At 50.5% G+C, this 23,809-nt stretch overlaps 1 protein-coding gene across 2 annotated transcripts in view; it reads right to left on the bottom strand.

Moving 5' to 3' along the window:
* The window catches only part of Camkk2 (calcium/calmodulin dependent protein kinase kinase 2), a 42,989-nt gene extending 21,053 nt beyond the window's left edge, over positions 1–21,936 (bottom strand). For both annotated transcript variants that reach the window (XM_026386066.2, XM_026386067.2), the window contains exons 1-3: positions 21,854–21,936; positions 5,961–6,486; positions 902–949 (exon numbers count right to left, since the gene is read on the bottom strand). In XM_026386066.2, coding sequence (XP_026241851.2) covers positions 902–949; positions 5,961–6,428 — 516 coding nt within the window. In that variant the 5' untranslated portion in view covers positions 6,429–6,486; positions 21,854–21,936. The remainder of the gene's footprint in view (positions 1–901; positions 950–5,960; positions 6,487–21,853) is intronic.
* Positions 21,937–23,809: the final 1,873 nt, after the last annotated feature.

Raw genomic sequence — 23,809 nt, 5'->3', positions numbered from 1 at the left:
TTGATATTAAAAACCCACATTTCTGGCTTCTTTTGAAAAAAGCTGGGAGGTCTAACCACATGTAGATATCATTTCGCTAATGTTCATCATTGATTTCACTATTTCCTACTTTCATACCTAGCCTGCCTTGCTCAGGAGCCCTCATTTCCATAATTTAATGCTTTGCCACAATCCTCACTGCTCACTAGTATCTTCCATCTCATATCCACGCCCACTTATATTACTGACTCATTCTCTCCTGGCATTTGAGCTTTTGACCCTGTAAAAATACTGCTCTTTGGCTGAAACAAAAGAAAAATACAGATGTGAGAGTAACTTCAGGGGGTAAAAATCTACTAATGGATGCATACGATCAGCACAGCAATATGGCATTGCTCTGGAAGCTTTCTGAGCTTTTGCAGAAACATTTAATTTTAATATACAAAAATAGAAATACTAGACCATTAAAAAAATACACTAGACTGCCATCCATGGGCTGAGTGGGGGCTATGTTGCACACAGTAGCCTAATGAGGGGATAAGTCTGGCATTGGGAAACTCCCGTGGCACCCCCACAGGGACTGTGAGCCTGACGCAGGTGCACTTCCCCCTCAAACTCTGTCAGAGATCCCACACAGAATCTGAGATGGGTGTGGCCTGCCAAGATGTCAATAAACCTGACTGAGACATCACAGGCAAGACTCCGCTCTTGAAACCTTATCCCTGCCTTTGTTGTACCCCCTTAAATAAATGACGGGAGCCATCTTTTCTCTGTCCAGTTGGTTGCTCCTATTAGTAGAAGCCCCCATCAGCCTTGCCTCCAAAGACTCCTCTCTCCGCTCCCAGCTCCAATAAGCTCCTTCCACAGTGTCTGAAAGTCCCTGGACAAGGTGGAAAGCCAGCCCAACTCCTGGGGTATTTACCTTTCCAATTTCATCCTTCAATGTGTACTGATTCAGCTGCACACAGTCCTAGAAAGTAAGTAATTTAAAATTTGTAACAGATACATTTTCCACAAACTGAACCCCCCACACACAAAACCAGGACCCAAATCAAGAAAATAAAAACTCCCAGCTCCTCAGAAGCACCTCCCAGGCAGTGTCCCTTCTTCAGAATGACCTCTGTCCTGACACAGATCTTCCTCATTGCTGTGCTTTGTCCAACTGTGATCACAAAGGGCTGGAGGGTGCAGCTCAGTGGGAGAGCACATGTTTATTCAGCAGGGCCCTGGGTTGGATCCCCAAACCACCCACACAAAAAAAGGTGGGGGAGAAAGCATATAATATGCAGTCTTTATATCTATTTTTATAAGATCGTTCACACTTTCAAAAAGTAAATTTTAAATTTAAAAAGTATTCATGTGTCAGGTGCAGTAGCACATGCCTGTAACCCCACTGACTCAGGAGGCTAAGGCAAGAGGATTGCAAATTTGAGGCCAGCCTCAGCAACTTAAAAGAAATAATCATGCGAGCTGGGGTTGGGTTCAGTGGTAGAGTGCTCGCCTAGCATATGTGAAGGACTGGGTTAGATTCTCAGCACCACATATAAATTAATAAAATAAAGACCCAATGACAACTAAAAAATATTTTTTAAAATAAAGAAAGAAGTAATCGGGGCTGGGGATGTGGCTCAAGCGGTGGCGCGCTCGCCTGGCATGCGTGCGGCCCGGGTTCGATCCTCAGCACCACAAACCAACAAAGATGTTGTGTCCGCCGAGAACTAAAAAATAAATATTAAAAATTATCTCTCTCTTTCTCTCCTCTCTCACTCTCTCTTTTAAAAAAAAAAAAAAAAAAGAAAGAAGTAATCATGCCTACATTGTCATGCAAAAATACAAAGGGGTAAAAAAAATCTCTGCAAACTTGGAGGTAGACAAAGGTTTCTTAGATCATACACAAAAAGTACAAAACCCAAAAGCAAACAAATGATACTTTTGACTTCACCAAAGTCAAAACTTTTGTACCTCAAGACACTATTTTAAAAGGTCTGGTGGTGTAGCTCAGTGGGAGAGCACTGAGCATGTGTGAGGCCCTGATTTCTATCCCCAGAACTGGGGGGGAGGGGGGGTTGGAGAAAAAGAAAAGCCAAGGCCCACACTGGCTGAGAGGATTCATCACACATACATTAGACAAGAAATGAAATCCAAAATAAAAGAACTCTGGGGGGAGGGAAAGAGAGAGAGAAGGGAAATTGCATGGTAAAGGAAGGAGACCCTCATTGTTATACAAAATTACATATAAGAGGAAGTGAGGGGAAAGGGGAAAAAAAACGAGAGAGAGAAATGAATTACAGTAGATGGGGTAGACAGAGAAGATGGGAGGAGAGGGGAGGGTGAGGAGGGGGGATAGTAGAGGATTGGAAGGGCAGCAGAATACAACAGACACTAATATGGCAGTATGTAAAAAAGTGGAATGTGGAACCGATGTGAATCTGCAATATGTATCCGGGGTAAAAATGGGAGTTCATAATCTGCTTGAATCAAATGTATGAAATATGATATGTCAAAAGCTTTGTAATGTTTTAAACAACTAATAATAAAAAAAATAAAAGAAAATTAAAAAATAAAAGAACTCTGGATCCTGGACTGGGGATGCGGCTCAGTGGTAGAGTGCTTGCCTACAGTGACGACGCCCTCTGTTCACTCCCAGCACAGGAAAACAAGCAAACTAAACTCTATGACTCAATAATAGTAAGTCCAACAACCCAATTAAAAAATGGGCAAAAGTTCGAACAGAAATTTCCCCAAAGAAAAATAAAACAAGTGGTCAATAAGCACATGAAAAGACTATTAGTCACCAGGGCAATACACACAAAAGGCATAGGGAGAGGCTGGCAAAAATCAAAACTGAGCAGACCAAGGCTCAACAAGAATGCAGGACAGACAAAAGCCTTAGCATTTGGCGGTTTCTTAACACACACCTACCATATGACCCTGCCATGCTGCTCCTGGTCATTTACCCAGGGGAAATGAAAACATGCTTCATTGGTAATGCTCAAAAACTGGAAGTAACCCAAAAGTCCATCAACAGGTGAATGGACAAACTGTGCCTCATTCATATGATGGAAGGATTCTGCATAAAAAGGCACAACTGATCCAGCTGTCCCCTCTTACCCACAGGAGATTGATTCCAGGACCCCCTGCAGAAACTGAAATCTGCAGATGCAGAAGTACCCTGCATAAATGGCACAGCTTTTGCATGTAACCTCCCTCTTATGCTTTAAATCATCTCCAGGTTGCTTATATGTTTAATGCAATGTAAATGCTATGGAAGTAGCTGTCATGTGGTATTGCTCAGGAAATAATGACGAGTAGGGGGTGGTAACACACTGAGTGCAGATGTACTTTTTTCTTTACACATATCTTCTACCCCAGGTTGACTGAATCTGCAGCTATGGGGACCGTCACTATACAGAGCAACATGGATAAATTACAAAAAAACTAAGCTTAAAAAAAAAAAAGGATGCATACTAAATGATCCCACCTCTATAAAATTATAGAACTTGCAAATTAATCTCTAGTGATAAAAGAGCAGATCAGCAGCTACCTGGGAAATGAGAAGTCAGGAAGGGACGGTTGCAGGGCATGTTAGAGAAGCCCAAATGACTGGTTGTGCTGATGGTTTCATAGGTGAAGTCATGTATCAAAACTAAATTTTTTTGGGGGGTACCAGGGATTAAACCCAGGGACATTTAACCTCTGAGCCACATCCCCAGACTATTTTTGTATTTTATTTTAGAGACAGGGTCTCACTAAGTTTCTTAGGGCCTGGGTAAATTGCTCAAGATCCTCCTGCCTCAGCTTCCTGAGCTGCGGGGATTACAGGCATGTACCATCTCACCTGGCTCAAAACTAATTTTTGTTCATTTGAAACGTGCAGTTTTTTATTTTACCCTTCACTTCCCTCCCCCATGATTCTAAGCCTTTTCCCAAACCTTGATACAAGTTCCGCATCCAAATTTGCAGGCCTTTTTTTGGTAAGATGCCCTGTAGAAAACAGAGTATTGCCTCAGGGAGGAGCTGGGGCCATAAATAGTGGCATGGTAGTACCCCATTTCTCAACTTCCTTTTCTCTCTCACTGAGAGGGTCCTGAGATGGTCCTGGTTTCTGGCCTGCAAGTCACCTCCAGGGCTCGTGGAGCCCCTCCCAAGGATGGAAGCTCAGGCTGCTTCCAGCTTCCTCTCCTGTGCTGCTTTCATTCCCCTGAGCCCTGGAGGGATGTGACGGGCAGTTCCAACAGTCCAGCCCTGGCTTCCTGCCACTTCATGGCTGCAGGCTGACTCCATGGCCTGGCCTTCAAAGGCCCCTAAAACTCTGACCTTGCACAAGGCACTTAGTTGTCCACCAAATACTAGTTTTCCCCTTTCTCCTTCTAAACAGACCTCTGGGAGGCAATGTCCCATCTGGCAAACTTCACTTCCAGCTTATTACATCTTAGGGTGGCTGCGTGGCTGTGTTCTGGCCAGCGGGAGACAGGCAGGAGTTGGTGGATAGAACTTGCAGGAAAGAGGACTACCTTAGGAGGCAGCCACTTTCTGCCCTTCTCCCCAGCTCCCTCTTCCTGCCTGGAACACAGCTGTGAAGGCAGAGGCCACCACCACAGAACCACCACACCAAGTCCCCGAATGCCTGGCACCAGATTTATTCTGCATGATAAACATGCACTGTTAAAGCCACTTAAAACCACTGTTCCGGGAAGGGGAGTGTCTGTAGCATGGCACCCCTCATCATTGGCCTTATACTCCAGCTAACTAAACCCCTCACTCCCCCCACCATACCTTCCACCCCGCGGCCTTTGCTCAGGGTGCAGACTTCCCTACACTGACCTTTCTATGTACACATGTCCAATTATGGAAGCTCTACCTTGCCTTCAAAATGCAGTCCCTATAGCCAGGTTGCTCCTTTAAAACCAGCCAATTAAGAGTTTTCTTCTAATTCAATTATTATTGTTAATATTTTATAGTAGGGGGGCTGGGGATGTGGCTCAAGTGGTAGCGTGCTCGCCTTGCATGCATGAGGCACTGGGTTTGATTCTCAGCACCACATAAAAATAAAGATATTGTGTCCACCTAAAACTAAAAAATAAATTTTAAAAAATATATATTTTATAGTAGGGATTGAACCCAGGAGTGTTCTACCACTGAACTATATCCCAGCACTTGTTAACTGTTTGAGACAGGGTCCCACTAAGTTGCCTGGACTGGCCTCCTGCCTGAGTCTCACAAGTCACTAGGATTACAAGCACTGTCACCATACCCAGCTTTCATTCTTTTTTTTTTGTATGTGTGTGTGTGTGTGTGTGTGTGTGTGTGTGTGTGGTGCTGGGGATCAAACCCAGGGCCTTGTGCATGTGAGGCAAGCACTCTACCAACTGACTACATCCCCAGCCCCTCATTCCTTCTTAATATGCTATGTTCAAGTTCCTCCTGTGCACCAGTGCCTGGGCCAGCTGCTGAGGACCCAGCGGTGTGGAGGCAGCTCTTGGGGAGCCGCAGCTCCAGCCTGGGGGAGACAGGCAGTAACAACCAGAGAAACACACAGGTCATGAGAGGCTGAGGAGCACATGAAGAAGAGAAGGCAGGGCCACAGGAGAGAGGGCTGGGCTGCTCTGGAGGGGACCCCAGCACCCCCAGCCCTTGCCTCTCTTGGCAGAGACCCCCTGGCTCTGGAGATGCTCTGGTCACCCTCACACAGGTGGCCTCCCACCCCAGTGTTCCTCACAAGGACGGATGGCAGCCTGAGCAGAGCATTTGGGGCTCCCTCACCCTAGGCTGGGCATTGAGGCTGCTGGGCTGCGTGTGCCCAGGGCTCCCCGAAGCGTCAAGGCCGCTGCCCACGTGCCTTTGCGGACTTTCTTCCTTCCAAGGCAGACTCATTCCTCGCCACCCTGCCAGTTTCCTGGGGTTCCCTCCAGCTCCATGGTTGCACGGGATCCTCCTGGGATGCCCAGCTGACCCAGACACTGCGGTGGCAGCTCACGCACCTGCATCCCTGTGATGGAGACGTGGTGAGACTCCACGGTGGGCCGCCGGGGCAGCCGCGGTGAGGACTGCGGGGAGCTGACGGGCGAGTAGGGCAGGGACGGGTAGATGCAGCGGCCGTTCATGTCTAGGTTGCTGCTGGCCGCCGGCCCACCCTGGGACTGCTCCTGCAGGGACAGCTTGCGACCTGAGAGGTGGAGCAGGGCCTGGGGCCCCGAAGCGTCAAGGGGGGCCTGTAGGCCATCGGCCTCCAGGGGCCGGTCCCTGGCCAGGCCGAGGTCCACAGCACCGCCCGGCTCACAGTCGGTGACCACGATGAAGGACTCCATGCCCAAGTGGATGCTCAAGGACGAGAGGCCCTGCAGGGCCTCACAGGGCTTCTGGCTTTCGCTACTGCCGCCCCCGCCCCCCAGCTCATCCTGGGGGGCGGCCTGGTCGCTGCTGAGCTGGCTAGTGACACATGATGACATGGTGCGTGCAGCCACTTCATCCAAGGGGCCCGGGCTCTCCCATTCGGCAGAGCGTCACCTGCAGAGAAAGAGAGAGTCAGAAAGCAGGGCGTAGGGGCCCAGGCTGGGGCCTAACCTCTGCCTTGGATCCACATCCTAAAAAAACAAAATCCTGCAAAACATGATGTGATCTGACCTCTGCACTTCCTCCTGATAGGCCCTCCTCATGCACCTCATGAGGAAGGAGTCCAAATTCAATTCCTGCAGGAGCCAAGTAACCTCCAAGAGAGCACGGGCCCTGCAGAGCTGGCAGCTACTTCTGGCTCTACCCAATTGTTGTTTCCTAATTATTTCAAATATTTTTAAACACTGGGTAGGCCAAATGAAACACTTCCACCTGACTGCATCCTTCCCAAGGCAATGATCCAGACAGCACTTTACAGTTTACATGTATCAGTATGATGTCATAGCACCAGAGGTTGTGAGTCTGCTGTTATACCCCTGTGTTGAGGAACTGAGGCCCAAGAAAGGGAAAAATATTTGTCCAAGTACAAGCAGCTGTCTGGTCTGGCCTAGCCTCAGCAGATGATGCTCAACTGAGAAGTGGGGGTCAGGGTCTCATCAGAGAAAGGACAATCACCAAGAGAACGGTGTGTGAGCCAGGGGAGTTGGAGGCTGAGGCAGGAGGATTGCAAATTCAAGGCCAGCCTCAGCAACTTAGCAAGATCCTGTCTCAAAAAAAAAAAAAAAAATTAAAATGGCCCTGGGATGTAGCTCACTGGCAAAAAGCACCCCAATACCAAAAAAAAATTAAAAAAAAAAAAGCCAGTGGCGAAAGACTTTGACTTGCATGATTCCATTGATATGAAATTTCTAGAACAGGCAGATCCATAGAGACAGAAAAATGAATAGTTGCCTAGGGCTGAGGAGAACCTGGGGAGGAATCAGGAGTGGCTGCTTAATGAATGGTGGGGTTTCCTTTTGGAGTGACAAATGTTTTGGATCTAAACAGAGGCAGCAGCTGCATAATCTTATATAAGTGCTAAATGCCCCTGAAGTTTGCTTTAGCTCAGTGGCAGAAAGCTTGTGTAGCATGAACAAGGCTCTGGGTTCCATCCCTACCACCACACACACACACACACACACACACACACACACACACACACACAGATTACTTCCATGTTATGTGAACTTTTATCTTGATTTTTTAAAAAAGAGAATGACACTCTCCCTTAGGCTGCCAGCTCCCTCCGTCTCTGGGATAGAAATATTAACCTTTAGTTCATGTGTTTGACAAATTCTGCTGGACAAATGTCACAGGCGCCGCTGGCACTCAGTGAGTACATCACAGCTGTGGCGGTGCCATGCTCATCGCCCACACTGGCGGTGAGCACACACAGGAAAAATGCAAGGGTGGCAGTGCACTGTCCCTGGGCCCTCGTGAAATAGTCCTTCCTCCTGAGCGGGGGCACATGGCAGGGAAAGTCCAGTGAGAAAAGCAGTGAGGGAAACAGCCTCGTCCCAGCACTGGCACACACAGCTCCTGGGGAAAGAACCTCAGTGAACCCAGGCGTGTGCCCAGAGGCTCAGCCTCCTTTACAGTAAGTGGAAATTCAAACTTGCAGCGCAGTGGCTGGGTGAGCTGACAGAGCCACTCCTCTCCCTGTCAACACACCCAAGAACTGAAAGCAGGGATTCAAAGGCTCATAAGTCAATGTTCACAGCAGCGTGAGCGCGACCTACAATTGCCAAAAGGTAGAGAGAAGGCAGTAAGAGTCCATTGATGGATGAATGGATAAACAGAATGTGGTGGAACCACCCGAGGGCCATAAAAAGGAAAGAAACTCTGACTAATACTAAGAATCCTGAAGCCACCAGGCTCCACCAAACAAGCTGGTTACTAGGTGAGCGGTCTCACTTCCATGAGGCACCAGCAAGACTCTAGTTGGCAGAGGAAGCAAGCAGAACGCAGGTGACAGGCTGAGCAGGAAATGAGTGACTGCCTCAGGGGCACCAAGTTTCTTCTGGAGATGTTGGAAAGTTCTGAAACTAGATGGTGATGGCCACATGACACAGTGGATATAGTTAATGCCACCAAATTATAACACTAAAAGTGGTTAAGAGGGTAAATTTTATGTTCCATGTATTTTAGTAAAATTAAGAAGAAAACTAGCCGGGCATGGTGGCACACACCTATAATCCCAGAGGCTTGGGAGGCTGAGACAGGAGGATCACAAGTTCAAAGCCAGCCTCAGCAAAAACAAGGCACTGAGCAACTCAGTGAGACCCTATCTGTAAATAAAATGCAAAATAGGGCTGGGGATGTGGCTCAGTGGTTGGGTGTCCTGAGTTCAATCCCTGGTACCCTCCCCCTAAAAAATAATAAAACTACAGTTAAAACACATTTCTTTCATCTATCAGATTGGCACGTCTGGCTCAGCTGCTGGGAAGTGGCCGCTTTCATCCAGGGCTGCCAGGGTGTGAACTGGTACCATCCCTATGGAGGGATATACGTCAGTATTTAAAATTCCAAATGCACACACCTGGGACCTAGGAATCCTGCACCTGGGTATTCCCTCCATAGACAACCTTGCGCATGCAGAAAATGATGTAAACACAACGTGATGTTGGCAGTGTGGTTTGAAATGACCACCCCCGGCCAACAAAATGAGGTATACCTATCCTGGGAGAAAAGTGTGCATTTTAAGACAGGTGGTTCTATGCATCTTGTGTGAATTAGTGCCAAGACACACTGTTACAGGGAAAAACCGAAGCACTAGTGGCTACTGCTGGCCCAGGAGGAAAGGTCCACATGCATGTCTAGGATGGCACATGCACTGTGGATTTCTGGAAAAATACACAAGAAGACAGTAACAGGGGTTCCAAGGAGAAATAACTGTTTTGAGGGCAGGGGTACAGTGGGAGGGAATGGCTTTTCACCATCCTTACTTTTGTGCCACATGTATACACTCAATATTAAAAAATGTATTTTTAGGGGCTGGGGATGTGGCTCAAGCGGTAGCGCGCTCGCCTCGCATGCGTGCGGCCCGGGTTCGATCCTCAGCAGCACCACATACCAACAAAGATGTTGTGTCCGCCGAGAACTAAAAAATAAATATTAAAAATTCTCTCTCTATCTCTCTCTCTCTCTCTCCTCTCTCACTCTCTCAAAAAATAAAAAATAAAAAAATAAAAAATAAAAAATGTATTTTTATTGTTATTTTTTGGTACCAGGGATTGAACCCAGGGGCACTTAGCCATTGAGCCACATCCCCAACCCTTGTTTTTGTATTTTATTTAGAGACAGGGTCTCACTGAGTTGCTTAGGACCTCGAGAAGTTGAGGTTGGCTTTCAACTTGCGATCCTCTTGCCTCAGCCTCCTGAGCCACTGGGATTACAGACATGCACCACCGTGCCCAGCTCAAAAAACAAAAACAAAAATTTTTTTGGGGGGTGCTGGGGATTGAACCCATGGCCTTGTGCATGTGGGGCAAGCACTCTACCAACTGAGCTACATCCCCAGCACTCAAAATTGTATTTTTAAAAGAAATCATCTCCACAGCCCCCACTGTTATGGCTCTGCATATCCTTTTTATGATCCATCCAGAAGAGGAAAGCAGGGCCCTGGAGTCACATAGCTTGGGATCCTCCTTCTCCTGGCTCACCTTAGCCTTCGGCAACCTGAGTTGTCTTATCTCCAAAATGGGCACCCACCACTGGTCAGAAGCTTCACACAAGCCAGACACTTTGAACCGCTCCTGGCATAGGGTCAGATGCTCGAAAGCTGTTCTCTCAGCTGTACCTGCTGAGCGCCTACTACCCGCTGGGCTGTGGTCACATGTTCCTGTGATATACTAAGGACCTGGAGAGCCCCCTGCTCCTGTGTGTGCTCCCCAACCCCGGCAGTGTGGTCCTTCCTCCTGGCGGGGCCGGTGCCTGTCTCCCCTTCCAGAGCCGCCCCTGACAGGCCACCAGCATTCCTGAAAAGAAGACAGCCTGGCAGCACCTGGGAAAGTCAATGGAGAATTTTTTTCCTTGCCAACAGAAAAACAATTGCTTATCGATCTCCACTCCAGACCAAGGACACAGAGCCACCCGCCCATATCCCTGGCAAGCCAGCGTCTGGCCTGGGCCTCCCTCGTGGCCTTTGACGTAGCCTCAGCCTTCAAGGGCTGGAGGAGGGAGAAGTGCCAGCTCACACCTGGGTCAGGGGCCACCGTGCTGGAGGGACAGGGGTGTCCAGGCCTCAGGACCCTGGCCTCAGGCACTCACAGGAGACATGTCCAGATGAGACAGCTCCAGCCCCACAGGGTCTACACCAGTGTTAATGACTTGGGGGTCACAGATCCTATGAGGATCTGATAAAAGCAGGCATGGTAGCACACGCCTGAAATTCCAGCTGCTTAGGAGGAGGGCAGGAGGATTGTGAGTTCAAAGCCAGCCTCAGCAATTTAGCAAGGCCCTAAGCAACTCAGTGAGACCCTGCCTCTAAATAAAATATAAAAAAGGGCTGGAGATGTGGCTCAGTGGTTGAGTGCCAGGAGTTCACTCCCCGGTACAAAAAAAAAAAAAAGAAAGAAAGAATCTGACAAAAGCTATCAACACTTTCCTCAGCAGAAAAATGTCATACAAAATGACAATAGTGGGCTGGGGCTGGGGCTCCGTGGAGCGCTCACCTAACATGTGTGAGGCACTGGGTTAAATTCTCAGCATCACATATAAATAAATGAATAAAATAAAATCCATCAACATCTAAAAAAATACGGAGATGCCTGTCAAAACATACTTATTACAAAAATGTCAGGACTGAATGTCAATAAAATAAAAGAACTGGGAATTCTTTAAAAAAAAAAAAGACAATAGCATGAAAACGCAACGCTGACATCACGCTACTGAGCACACACAGGATCAGGCACAGGGCTGACTGCTCCGTCTGGTCAGGTAACGCTCAGAGGACGGCCCTTGGCAAGGGACCAACAGCAAACAGAGTGTTTGATTTCAGGGGGTCCAGGGTTAAGAAGTCCATTCTGCAAAACTGTGTGGATGTGACAAAATGCTGAGTCCTCACTGCTGTGCCTCCTGTCCCTCCCTGGTCCTTCCCCCAGGAAATCTAAACGAGCCCAGCTCGGAAGGCCTCCCCATGACACTCAGTGTGAGCCGCCAGACCCTTGCTACAGCAGATGGACCGGACCCCAGCCAGGACTAGAATGTTCCTTCCTCTGCCAGGAAGCCAAGTGGCACAGGCCTCCAGGAAATGCTTTCCCATCTCCTGGGGGCTGCTCCCACCCTGTGCCTGCTGCCCTCCAACCGCAGGGCTCCAGGGCAGAGCTCCCGGAGCTGCAGCACAGCAAGAAGCTGGTGGTGTGTTGGGGAGGAGACCCCACCCCAAGGGCACCTTGCTCAGGATCCCTAGGTCCCCTCGTCCCAGGTACTACAGGACAACCAAGAATTCAAAACAAGCCGGGCATGGTCCTGCTTGCCTATAATCCCAGCGGCCTGGGAGGCAAAAGGATCTCAAGTTCAAAACCAGCCTCAGCACAAGTGAGACGCTAAGCAACTCAGTGAGACCCTATCTCTAAATAGAGTGCCCCTGAGATCAATCCCCAGTACCAAAAGAATTCCAAATAGCTTCAAGGATCCTGCCAAGGCCAAGGACGACACTCTCCTTTGAGATAACAGGCTCAGCCAGCCATATCTTCTCTCATCTGAAGAAACTGAGGCCCAAAGAGATCCTAAAAGAAATTCGCTCATTAATTTGTGGGATTTGTTTTCGATCTTGGTTGGTTTGTTTTCCAGTACTGTGGATTGAACCCAGGGCTTCATGCATGCTAAACAAGTGCTCCACCACCAAGGTCCATCCCCAGCCCTTTTTATTTTTTTATTTTGAGGAAGGGCCTGGCTAACTTGCCCAGGCAGGCCTTGAACTTGCGACCCTCCTGCTTCAGCCTTCTGAGTTGCTGGCATTACTGATGTGCTCCATGCCCAGGTCATTTGTTCTTTAACAAGTCATTTTGGAGGACATACTCTGTGCCAGGAAAACCAAACAGAAGTAGTTTCTGCCCTACAGAGACAACAGCCTCTGAAGTAGACAAGCATTTTAAAGAAGGAACACCCGTGATTCCATGAACAAACCCTGGGGAAATGCCCAGGGCAGGGCAAGGGGCCCAGGGCAGTGTTTCGGGAAGCAGGGGAGGGAAGGCCTTTCCTGGGGAAACCAGCAGCCCAGCAGGCAGAGCAGGTGCAGAGGGGGCAGAACTTGGTCCAGGCAGAGGAAACAGCTTGAATAGGCCCCACAGCCAGAGAGAGGTGGGAGAGTGGAGGGACCAGAAAGGGGCCAGTGGGGCTGGACAGGAGCCCGGGAGCAGAGCCAGAGAGGAGAGGGAGGCCGGCAGGGCCAGAGCTCGTAGGAAGCCGAGGAGGAGAGCAGAGGGGCAGTCAGGCAGAGCCACAGTCACCTCTCAGACCTTGCCATCAGGTGACTGTGTCCCCTAGAAAAGATATGCTGGAGCTGGAGCCCTCGGTCCCTCAGAATGTGGCGGCCTTACAGGGAGGCAGGTATTTACAAAGGCATTTAAGTAAAAATGGGGGCCTCTGGATGAGCCCTAAGCTAACAGGACCCAGGTACTCAGGAAAAAGGGGAAATGCGGACAAAAGAAGGGGGGTGGGGGGATGCTTCTGCAGGACGAGATGCCGGAGACCACGAGCACCCACCAGAAGCAGGACAAGGGAGGACAGGACCCTCCCTCACAGCCCCGTGAAGGGACAAACTCAGCTGCCGCTCAGACCTCTGCCTTCCAGCCTCCAGCACGGGAGACAGTGCACTGCTGCTGCTCAAGCCATCCGGGCCTCGGACTCTGTGTAGCAACCCCGGGACAGCACCAGCACCCAACCTGCCCAGGGGGCCAAGAAGCTGGCTGCCTCCGCAGGGAGACTCGAGCCTGAGAAGCTTGGCCATGTCAGCTCGGGCAATGGTGGAATATTCCAGGTTCTGCACCCTGGTTCAGAGTCTTATCCAAGGGCTCATGCACCTTCTCTCCTTGAAACACATTTGTTTTTTTGGTACCAGGGATTGAACTCAGGGGCACTCAACCACTGAGCCACATTCCCAGCCCTATTTTGTGTTTTACTTAGAGACAGGGTCTCAACTGAGTTGCTTAATGCCTCGCAGTTGCTGAGGCTGGCTTTGAACCTGCGATCCTCCTGCGTCAGCCTCTTTAGTTGTAGGGATCACAGGCCTGCACCATGGCACCTGGCTCCTTAAAACACTTTTGAGTTGAGGGGCACCGAAACTCACAGTGCCCAAAGACAAAGGCCTTCCCACATGAGATAGCAGGAAAGAGATCTCTGGCTTTTGAGTGCACAGACCCATCATGGTCCCTAGAGCACAAATAATGCAAATGATGACTCTTAAGTGACATCTGGCTACTGATATGTTTTGCTTGGCATGCACCATGTTTAAAACTATTGGATTGAGAAGGCCAAAATTCCAGAGCTAGGAGATTTCAGATAAAAATCAGAATTTCCAGAATCTAAGGCTAGAAATGTAGCTCAATGGTAGAGCGCTTGCCTGGCACGCATGAGGCCTTGGGTTGGATTCCCAGCACTGCTAAAAAAAGGAGCAAAACAAAATTTCCAAAATCTCTAAAAGCATCAGACACTCTGATAGTACTAGGCTGGGTCCCAGCTCTTGGCAGCTTTGGCCAGAGAAACACTCACCAGAGTGTCACAGAACTTACATCCCCCAGTGCCCCACCCTAATGTCAGGCTGCAGGCCACGCCCTGTGCCCTTTCCTTATCCTAGGTCCCTTGACCTTCCTTACAGGTTTCTGAGTCTGCAGCCCCTGCTTTGAGGGTCACTGGATGACAATGTTATAGGGGCATGTCTCCATGGTCACCTGCCCCAAACATCTCATTTTGCCGATGAGAAAATGGAGGCTTGTGATGATTTACTAATTTGTCCAAAGTCACACAGTGGTTCCAGGCAGAGTAAAATTGCTCTGAGTTTTGTTTAGTTTTGTTTTGAGGTGCAGGGACTTGAACCCGGGGCTTCGGGCATGCGAGCCAAGTGCTCAAGCAGTGAGTTACTCCTCTGTCCTGGTCTAATTTCTCAGGAAAGGACTAAACATTACAGGGACAGTCTGGCAATGGCCACATATTGTACCCTGAATAAATCTCAGGCTGGGTCAGAATCCCCAACCAAGGGAAACACGTGGCCCACACCTCTGTCTTCCTGGGACCTCAGCTTGTGTCCAAAGGGGAAAAAGCAATGGTGTCCTGCCTCAATAGCTCGGAGAAGGAACGCATAGGAAGAGGCAGAGACTCCCGAGTAACTGGAGAGAGTGTGGCTTTGTCTCTTGTCTATTGCTGAACTCCAGGGCCTAGAACTTTCTAGGACACCATTGGCATTTGATAAATATTAGCTGGAAGTTATCGTATATTTCATCTGTCCCAAGGCCACTCAGAAGGTCAGAAGTGATCTTAGCTGGCATAGAGTCTACGTTCCAGTAGTCTGATAATAGCAGCCCCATTTATGTCTGGGGACCCATCCCTCCGTATGAGAAGTGGCCTGTGGAGCTGACCCCACCACCAGCTTCAGGATTCACACATGACTCAACCCTGGCCAGTCTGGCACCAGCTCTGGTCAAGCGATTGAATCAAGATTATATATGTGACCCAACTCAAATCTATTGGGTCTTATTCTGGGATTTTTTGGGGAAGTGTTGAAAAGAATGTCCCTCTTTCTACAGTAACCAGGGGATGGGGAAACTCTGCCTCAGAATGAAGTCAACAGGGAGAAAAGAGAGGCAATAGATGGAGAAGAACTGATTTGGCACAGACACGCCTGAAGCCCATATATCCCAGGAGTTTTTAACTGCCTAAGCCAATATATTCCCATTTTTGCTTAAGCCTATTTATGATTAGCTTTCTGTCATGAACCAAGTTCTTTTTTTTTTTTTTTCCCCCCTGGTACCAGGTATTGAGCCCAGAGGCGTTTAACCACCGAGCCACATTCCAAGTCTTTTTTAAAATTTTATTTAGAGACAGGGTCTTGCTACATTGCTTAGGGCCTTGCTAAATTGCTGAGGCTGGCTTTGAACTTGCGATCCTCCCGCCTCAGCCTTCCAAGCCACTGGGATTACAGGCATGCGCATCTGCACCCAGCAGAAACCAAAGATCTTGACCTACAAGTGATAGAGTTGATTGACAGAAAAGCTTCTTCACTAAGCTTCCTGCAGACATTCAGTTCCTTACATCCTAAGCCCCTCTTTAGGCCAAACTGCTAGGCGTAAGCAAGTTTCTTGGCAACCTAGGGACAACCTTCATCTTGACAGGCAGAAGCTAATACTTCCCAAGACTTTTTTTTTTTTTTTTTTTTTTTTTAATCTTAAGGAAAAAAAGAATTAAGGTTGCAAAGGGAAGGGCTGATAAAGAAAATGAGGGAAAGGAACTGGCTAACACGCTCAACACTAGACCCCGTGGTCATGGCAGCACGGCATGCCACGGCTGTAGATGTAGTTGTGGCTGACCCTGGTGGCTGCTTGGGGCTGTTCTAAGCCTCTATCACGGTAACCTTCTGAGAGTTAGACACTGCTATCATCCCTGTTCACCAGTGAGGAAGCTGAAGCACAGAGAGGCTGAGTGACTAGCCCATGATCACCCAGCTAATGTCTCCGGAGGTACAGGTGTGCTCGATCACTAACCAGAACCCAAGAAAGAACTTCAGCAGGTATCAAGTCAAACCTCCTCAACTGGTTTTAATTTATATTAAAACAAGTTTGGGCTTTTTAAATTTTTAATCCCACCACGCTAACTTAGCTCTCTTCATCTCTTCAAACCCTTGACCAGATGCATCCCTTGTTAGGAGACCAAACACGTCGCATGCAGGTAATCTCACACCCTTGCCTCCCTGTGTCCCAAGAACCTTCACGCATTCACACAGCTCCTGCAATCGATGCACCAAAGGCCAAGAAGGGACTCTGAGACCTGAAAAGGGGAGGCCACCTGGCCAATGCACTGGGCAGGCCCAGGGCTAGGCCCGACAACAACCAGGGGTACTGACCCTGCAGCCCAGTGCAACTAAGGACACTTGATTTGGTCTATAATTAAGTATCATTGAAAGAAGGGGCCAGTCTGAGTCAGGCATCAAAAGCCAGGTATGCACAGGTGGCCCAGCCTTGATGATCCAGGACGCAGGACTGAGTGGCTGAGTATGGGAAGGGAGAAGCAGTGGGAGGAGGGGCCCTTCCCATGCCTTCCACTTCTCCCACCAAATTCCTCCCTGTCTTCCACGGAACCCAAGGAAGCAGCAGAAAAACAAATGGAATTTCAATTTGTAATGGAAAGAAAAAGACTTCCTCTCTAACATTCTGCAACTTGGCAAATCAGAGACAGAGGGGGACAGCCTGGCGCCCACGGGCATCCGTGCCTTGCCCACCCACAGGCCCTCTCCCTCTCCTTCCCTGCCTTTCGGGGGTGAAGCTTAATCTAGATCCTTCCCTCCCTGCCTCCAGCACAAACTACCCCAGCAGAGAGGGCAAGGAGGGCCCTGGAACCAGATCTGCAGGGCCGACTCCATCCCCCACACCTAGAACTGGAGACCAGAGAAAATGTCTGGGAGGAACCTAAGTAAATTCTCTACCCAATGAACCTTGAAAACAATACCCCAGGTTTGTTTGTTTTGTTTTAATATGGTACTGGGAATTGAACTCAGGGATGCTCTACCATATCTCCAGTCCTTTTTATTTTTTTATTTTGAGAAAGTGTCTCCGGCTAAATTGCTTAAGGCTTTGCTAAATGGCTCTGGCTGGCCTTGAACTTGCAATCCTCCTGTCTCAGCCTCCAGGGCTGAGATTACAGGCAGGTGTCACCAGGCTGGGCTCCCAATGCACTTTCAACAGCTCAAAGGGGAATGTGCTCCCCTTCTTGCTCCCCACACCTAACCCCCTTTAAACTCCTCCAACAGAAGTGTGTGTCACACACCACCCACCAAGCCCTCCCCCATGGGCTCAGTTCCTACCACCTGCCAGAGACAAGGGGGCAGAGGGGTAAGATCTTGGCCCCTGCTCCACCACCCCCATTTCCTCAAGGAACCATCCATCTCCTTTCCAGGTTGGAATTAGCATTTTTATCTCTGCAACTGCCATCTCTCAACTATTTACAGAAGCCACCAGGATAAAAGAGGCAACATAAAAATAGCGGCTTCCAGGATGGGGTGGGGGTGGGGGCACCACAGAATCTTCTAAGTTTCTTTCTCTCCTTGTCCAAAGGGAAAAGAGGTTCTTTTTTTTCCAAAGGGCTCTCCAACAATTCACAGACCACTAACCTGGAAGCTCCTTGGGGACAGGGACCAAGTCCCAGTATGCCTCAGTTCCCCAGGGCAGAATTTGGTCACCAGACCCCCCAAATAGAGGCAATTGACTGAATGATCATGGATCATCATCAAGGTTCCAGAGCCAGGGCTACAGAGAGGCAGCACCCTGCCCTGCCCTGCCTGCCCCTGTCACTTCCTGGGCTCTGTTTAGTCTTGCAAAATATAAGCCACTCCAAAAAACCAACCCAAACAAAACTCTGGCTTTTTTTCACTGCTTAAAATGTTTCGTAATTGGGAAAAAAAAAAAAATCAGCAACAACAAACATGACTAAAACCAAAAACAGTGGTGGCTAAGATGATCCCTTCCCCATTTTGATCACTGACATCCAGGCAGGGAACCAGGGGCCTGAGGGCTTCCCAAGTCTCAGCGCTAGCCTCAGTTTAAAGAAGGCTTTTTGGGCTGGGATTGTGGCTCAGCGGTAGAGCGCGCATCTACCACAGGCGCGACCAGGATTCAATTCTCAGCACCACATAAAAATAAAGGCATTGTGTTGTGTCCATCTAAAAAAAAAAAGGATTTTTGTCATTATCGAGGCCCATCAGGGAGGAAAGAAAAATAATAATCTAAAACCTTATTTTTTTGAAAAAAAAAATTATTTATATATATATAACAAAATGATGTAAAGATGGTCCCCATGCTTACCTCCTGGCTCCACCCGAGAGAAAAAGACATGATCTACCAGCATAAGAAGCCCAGGCAGCCTAAGAGCTCAGGATGGGAAGAGGTGTCAGCAAATTACACAGATCCCGGGGGACCTTGCGCCCGTAGAGTAGCCCTTCTCTAGGAAAGTGCCCAGCACACAGAGACCACCACGCAAAGCCACGGTCCCCCTTCTCTCTGGGACCCCTTCCCATCTTCACAGAAGGCCCGAGGAGCAGCCTGGCCTCCATGGTGTGGTCCTGGGGCTTCCATGGTGTGCCTCCCAGCACCACCACCTGGGAAGACCCAGGACACTCCACACCTGGCCACAGCTCCTGGCACTGGCCATCTGGTGAGGTTACTTCTCTGGAAGAAGTCTCACGAAATACAGACCCACAAAATCACTGAAGGAATCACCAGGATGGAGTGAAATCTGAGTGTCCTGAGAAGGCGCACCTGAGGACTCAGGGGGCCGTGGGCTGGAGGGGGCTGGGTTCTCATGGACAGTCACCAAGTACAAGAAGTTATATGATCCACTGTGTGAAAAATCCAGAACAACCAAATCCTAGAGACAGAACGTGGGTCGGTGGGGGCTGGGGCAGGGGCACTGGGAACAGGGAGGGACTGCTCTACAGTACAGGGTTTCCTTTGGGGATGATGAAAATGTTCTGAAACTACACAGGTTGAGTGTCTTAAAGTGCCACTTGATTGTTCACTTTAAAATGGTTAAATTTATGCTACAGGAATTTTTCCTCGTTACTTTTAAAAGAGCCGGGGATGTAGGTCAGTGGAAAGAGCGTGGCTTAATGGGAGTGAGGCCCTGGGTCCAATGCCCGGGGGAGGGGGAGGAGAGGGGGGAGGGGGAGATGCCATTTCCCAACTTCCAAGAAAACCATGGGGTGAAGGTCACTGCAGCGCTGAGCTGCCCCCTGAAACCACCTCCAGCTTCTCTAACCCGCCCGAAGGGGAGCAGCCACGGAAGGAAAAACATCCAAGGAAAAGAGGCTCTGACTCAAAGGAAAATCTGAAATAGCATTTGCCCTAAATCCCCTGGATGGCGAGAGGAAATGAGATCCACATGCTTCCCCCAGTCACCAGGAGGAGGCGTGTTGGGAGGGAAGAGGGTGGCAGGTGACCCTGAGCAGGTGACCCTGAGGGTGGCAAGTGACTCAGCCTCTCTGAACAGGGTGACTATAGGGCCCATGTTAAAATTTGAGCTAAAATGCCATGAACTCAGGCTTGCCTGCCCCACCCGGCGCGGCTGTTCCCATTGCAAGTTGCCTGGGCAGCTCCTTCCTCATCCAGGCTGAGGTCCCCAAGTTCTACTCTGAACCAATCTCCACTTTCCAGTCCATTCTTCCAGATTCAGTACACATGACACCTTCTTCAGGGAGCCTGCCCAGATTCACACCCAAAAGAAGAAATTTCTCCAGGACTCCCAGGGCCCCTGCTCAGCCCAGTCCCCCAGTACTTCTTGTTTGTGGTTTCTCAACCATGGAGTTACTGCCATTTAGAGCTGGGGCACTGATCTGCTTAGGGGACAGTTGGAATTCCCACTTCCTGCCTACCAAAAGCCAGGAGTGCTTGGCAACATTCTGACAACCAGAGGTCGCCCCCACACTCCCAGATGCTCACCAGGAGGGTGGCACCACTCCCCTGATGAGAACTACTGCATAGTTATTAGCGAATATATTTGGCTACCGGCCCACTAACAACCTGGAGGCAAAGACAAGCCTGAGGCCACAGGTATCACCACAGGACCTGCTTAGATCTGGGTCCTCACCTGCTGCTTGGTAAACAAGTCTGGCCTACTCACATCCAGGAAGTCTTGTAAAAGACTCTGCTCTAGAATAGGTGGTAATCTTGATATACCTGCATTGGCTGTGTGACCCTGGGAAAGTTAATTAACCTCTCTTTGTAAGCTTCAATTTACTCATCTCTACAATGGGAATAAAAATCCCTGCCTTGAAGGATTTGGGTAGTCAATACATGAGATAATGCAGGCAGCATGTAGCATAGGATCTCGCACACAGCAAGAACTCAGTAAATGTTAATTATCAGGAGTGAGCGTGTAGCTTGGTTGTACAGTGCAAGTTCAGTTTGCTTCAACCCCTGGGTTCAATCCCCGGCACTGAGAGAAAAAGTTATTAACATTATTATTATCCTAGGTGGGGGCTCACCAAATGAAGTTATTAATCTGGAAGGAGGGTCTGGGATTCACCCGAAAGCTGTTTATATGGTATGCATTCTATTCATTCTGAAATTGCAGGTTTTGGTTTTAATTTGTGGTGTCAGGGATAGAACTCAGGGCCTCCTGCATGCTAGGCAAGCACTCTACCACTGAGCCACATCTCCAGCCCCTGCCCCTTTCAAGGAACAAAGGAGCTTCAGGGACAGACACCTTCCCCCTCTTCTCAGGGGACACAGCCAGGGGAGGAAGAGTAATGGAAGCACAGACCCAGGGCACCTGAAGTTTCTGCTCTAGGACTAGGGGGCCAGGCCGAAGAAGGCAAAAGTTGTCTGTAGGCAGTTGAGCACTGCTTGTCCCATTCCAGGCCAGTCTGCCCCTCATGACATGCCCCTACCCAGGCTCCATCCAGGAGGGGCCCAGGTGCCACATCTCAGCACCAAGTGAGTGCAGCCACAGCTGTGAAAACACCCCACTCCCCAAACCCGGCAGGCAGCGGGTGGGGAAAGCCAGAAAAAGCTGCACCCGGGTCACTGAGACCCAGTGCAGAGCCCGGCTGGGCCCGGTGCCCCGGACCAGGAGGGTGCCGGGGTGGGCGCTTCTCCGCATTCACAGTACGCTGCAGCTCGGAGGTAAATTTAGGTCAAAAGGACCAATTCGGCCCGTGAGGTACCGGCTGGGATGGGGATGGTCAAAGAGCGCACTGAAGAGCAGCAAAGGTCCCCCGGGACCCCACCACAGCTGGTCTCTGGTTCTGCCACCTGGCGCCCAAGTCACCAGGGCCTGGGTTGCCCACGAGACCTGTGAGACCTGCGGGCTGCGGGGGTGGGGATGCTGCAGGTCCGCTGGCCCCCTCCCGCCCTGCGCGGGCCGGGTGTCCCCACCTGTCAACGCGAGGCGGGGGCCTAGGCCGCCCCCACGACCCCGACAGCCCCGGCCCGGTGACCTCAGCACCAAACTCCCGGACTGCCCCTGCCACCGGGACAGGCGCGGCCCAGACAGAGGCCACCGAGGCCCCGGCCTCTCCGAGGACGCTGGGAAAGGGGCGAGGGGGTCCGCGTCCCTCCACGTGGCGGGACGAGGGGCGGCGCACGTGCGGTCCCCTCCGTGCCGGGCACCCGGGACCGGCCTCCCGCTTTGTCTAAATCCGGGCGGTGGTCCCCGCCGCGGGAGGACGAGGGCGTACGGGGCTGCGGCGGCGGCGTCCCCCGCTCGGCCCAGCCCGGCCCGGCCCTCGCCCGCTCACCTGGGCTCCGCGCCACCGCCTCCCGCGCTCAGCGCCCCCGGCTGGGCTCCGCTCGGCTCCGCTTGCTCGGCGCAGCGGCGCGCTCCTCTCCGCTGCCCGGGCTGGCGGGGCGGGGCGGGGGCGGAGGAGCCGCCCGGCCTGTGCGCGGGCGCGGCGCCGCCTCGGGCTGCGAGCCGATTGGCCGCGGCCGCTGGAGTCCTGCGCGGGCCGCGCGCCCGCCGCTGGGCCACGCGCGGGGAGCGGAGGGGAGGGCTGAGGCAGAGGGGAGCGGAGCGAGGGGAGGCCCGCCGCGGAATCGGCCGGTGGCGCCGCGGGAGCGCGGAGAGGCTAGCCCGGAGCTCCGGCGCGCGGCGCTGCCACCTTGCCCCCGCCCGCAGCGCGCACCTTCCCGGGTCGCCCCTCCGAGACCGCGGCCCCCTGGGCCAGCGGGGTGCGCCCCCAGCGCTCGCTGTGTTCAGCCAAGCGCCCGGACCGCAGGGCGGCGGCCACGTGTCAGGAAGTTTCCCCAGCCCGCGGGGAGACCCAGGGTCCTGCCCTGCGGCCTGGCACTAGGCGCCGGACGATGGATGCGGCCCGGGTTTCGGGGCCCACCCACCCACTGGGGAAGCCCCTTTCCGCAGCCGCCTCAAAACCCACCAGTGCTCCCAGGCCGGCCCTAAAGGCTGAGGGACGTTCTCTCCTAATCCCACTCCACCCGGATGCACCAACTCCAGGCAACCGTTGAAGTCCTGGTTTTTCCACGAGACTATTTAGAAATGATTGTGAAACACATTCTCTTCCCATCCACTCTCCCCTTTGTGGTGCCCGACTTTGCTGGAACCTTAAATGTGTGTTTAATCTCCCAGCTGGGTAACAGCAGGGCCAGGAGAAGACAGCGGGTGGGACTTCATGGGATCCCTGGCCTGCTGGCCTTGGGAGATCTGGCAACCCTGGCGATCCTGCCGAACAGCCGAAAGGGAAATCAAGAATTGGGTTCAAGCAGGGCGCGGTGGCGCACGCCTGTAATCCCAGCGGCTCTGGAGGCTTGTGGGTTCAAAACCAGCCTCAGCAAAGGCGAGGCGCTAAGCAATTCGGTGACACCCTGTTTTTTCTAAATAAAATAATAAGTAAAATACAAAATAGGGCTGGGGATGTGGCTCCGTGGTTGAGTGCTCCAGAGTTCAATTCCCGATACAAAAAAAAAAAAATTGAGTTCAGAGGAGAGTCGAGCACAAACTAAAGGTTCAATGCTCTCTTGACAAGTGGATGGATTTCCAGACCCCTTCTGTTAAGCTTCTCTGGTATTTCTAGGCTGCACAGACACACACACAAAAAAAATTCCAAAGAGATGACAAAGATTCCAACAAGCCTTCCAATGAGATAACCACTTCTTCTGATGCACTTGTTGGTAAGAGCAAAAACCTGGCCACAACCTCCTGCATGTGAATTCTAAGGAATGAATAAACTTCTTATAGTCATTTGGTGGCATACTACAGTTAAAAGGAGTGTGTTAGACTTATCTGTGCCAACAGGAAGAGAGCACACACACCAAAAAAAAAAAAAAAAAAACCACACAATGTTGAGTACAAGAGCAAACTACAGAATACAATATGATGTCACAGCTAGGTGGCCTGTGCCTGTAATCCCAGAGGCTCCAGAGGGTGAGGCAGGAGTTCAAAGTCAGCCTCAACAAAAGCAAGGCCCTAAGCAACTGGGTGGGGACCCTGTCTCTAAATAAAATACAAAATAGGGCTGGGGATGTGGCTCTATGGTGGAGTGCCCCTGAGTTCAATCCCCAGTACCCCCCCAAAAAAAATACGGTATGATGCACAATTTATGTATATATTTTTTAAACCCACACTGTGTTGTTTATGTACATATGCTTACATACAAGATTTTTTTTTTGAGAGAGAGAGAGAGAATTTTTTTTTATATTTATTTTTTAGTTTTCAGCAGACACAACATCTTTGTTTGTAT

Source organism: Urocitellus parryii, chromosome 3 (genome assembly GCF_045843805.1).
Source record: "Urocitellus parryii isolate mUroPar1 chromosome 3, mUroPar1.hap1, whole genome shotgun sequence".
Taxonomy (NCBI): domain Eukaryota; kingdom Metazoa; phylum Chordata; class Mammalia; order Rodentia; family Sciuridae; genus Urocitellus; species Urocitellus parryii.
This window is presented reverse-complemented; position numbering and strand designations above follow the sequence as displayed.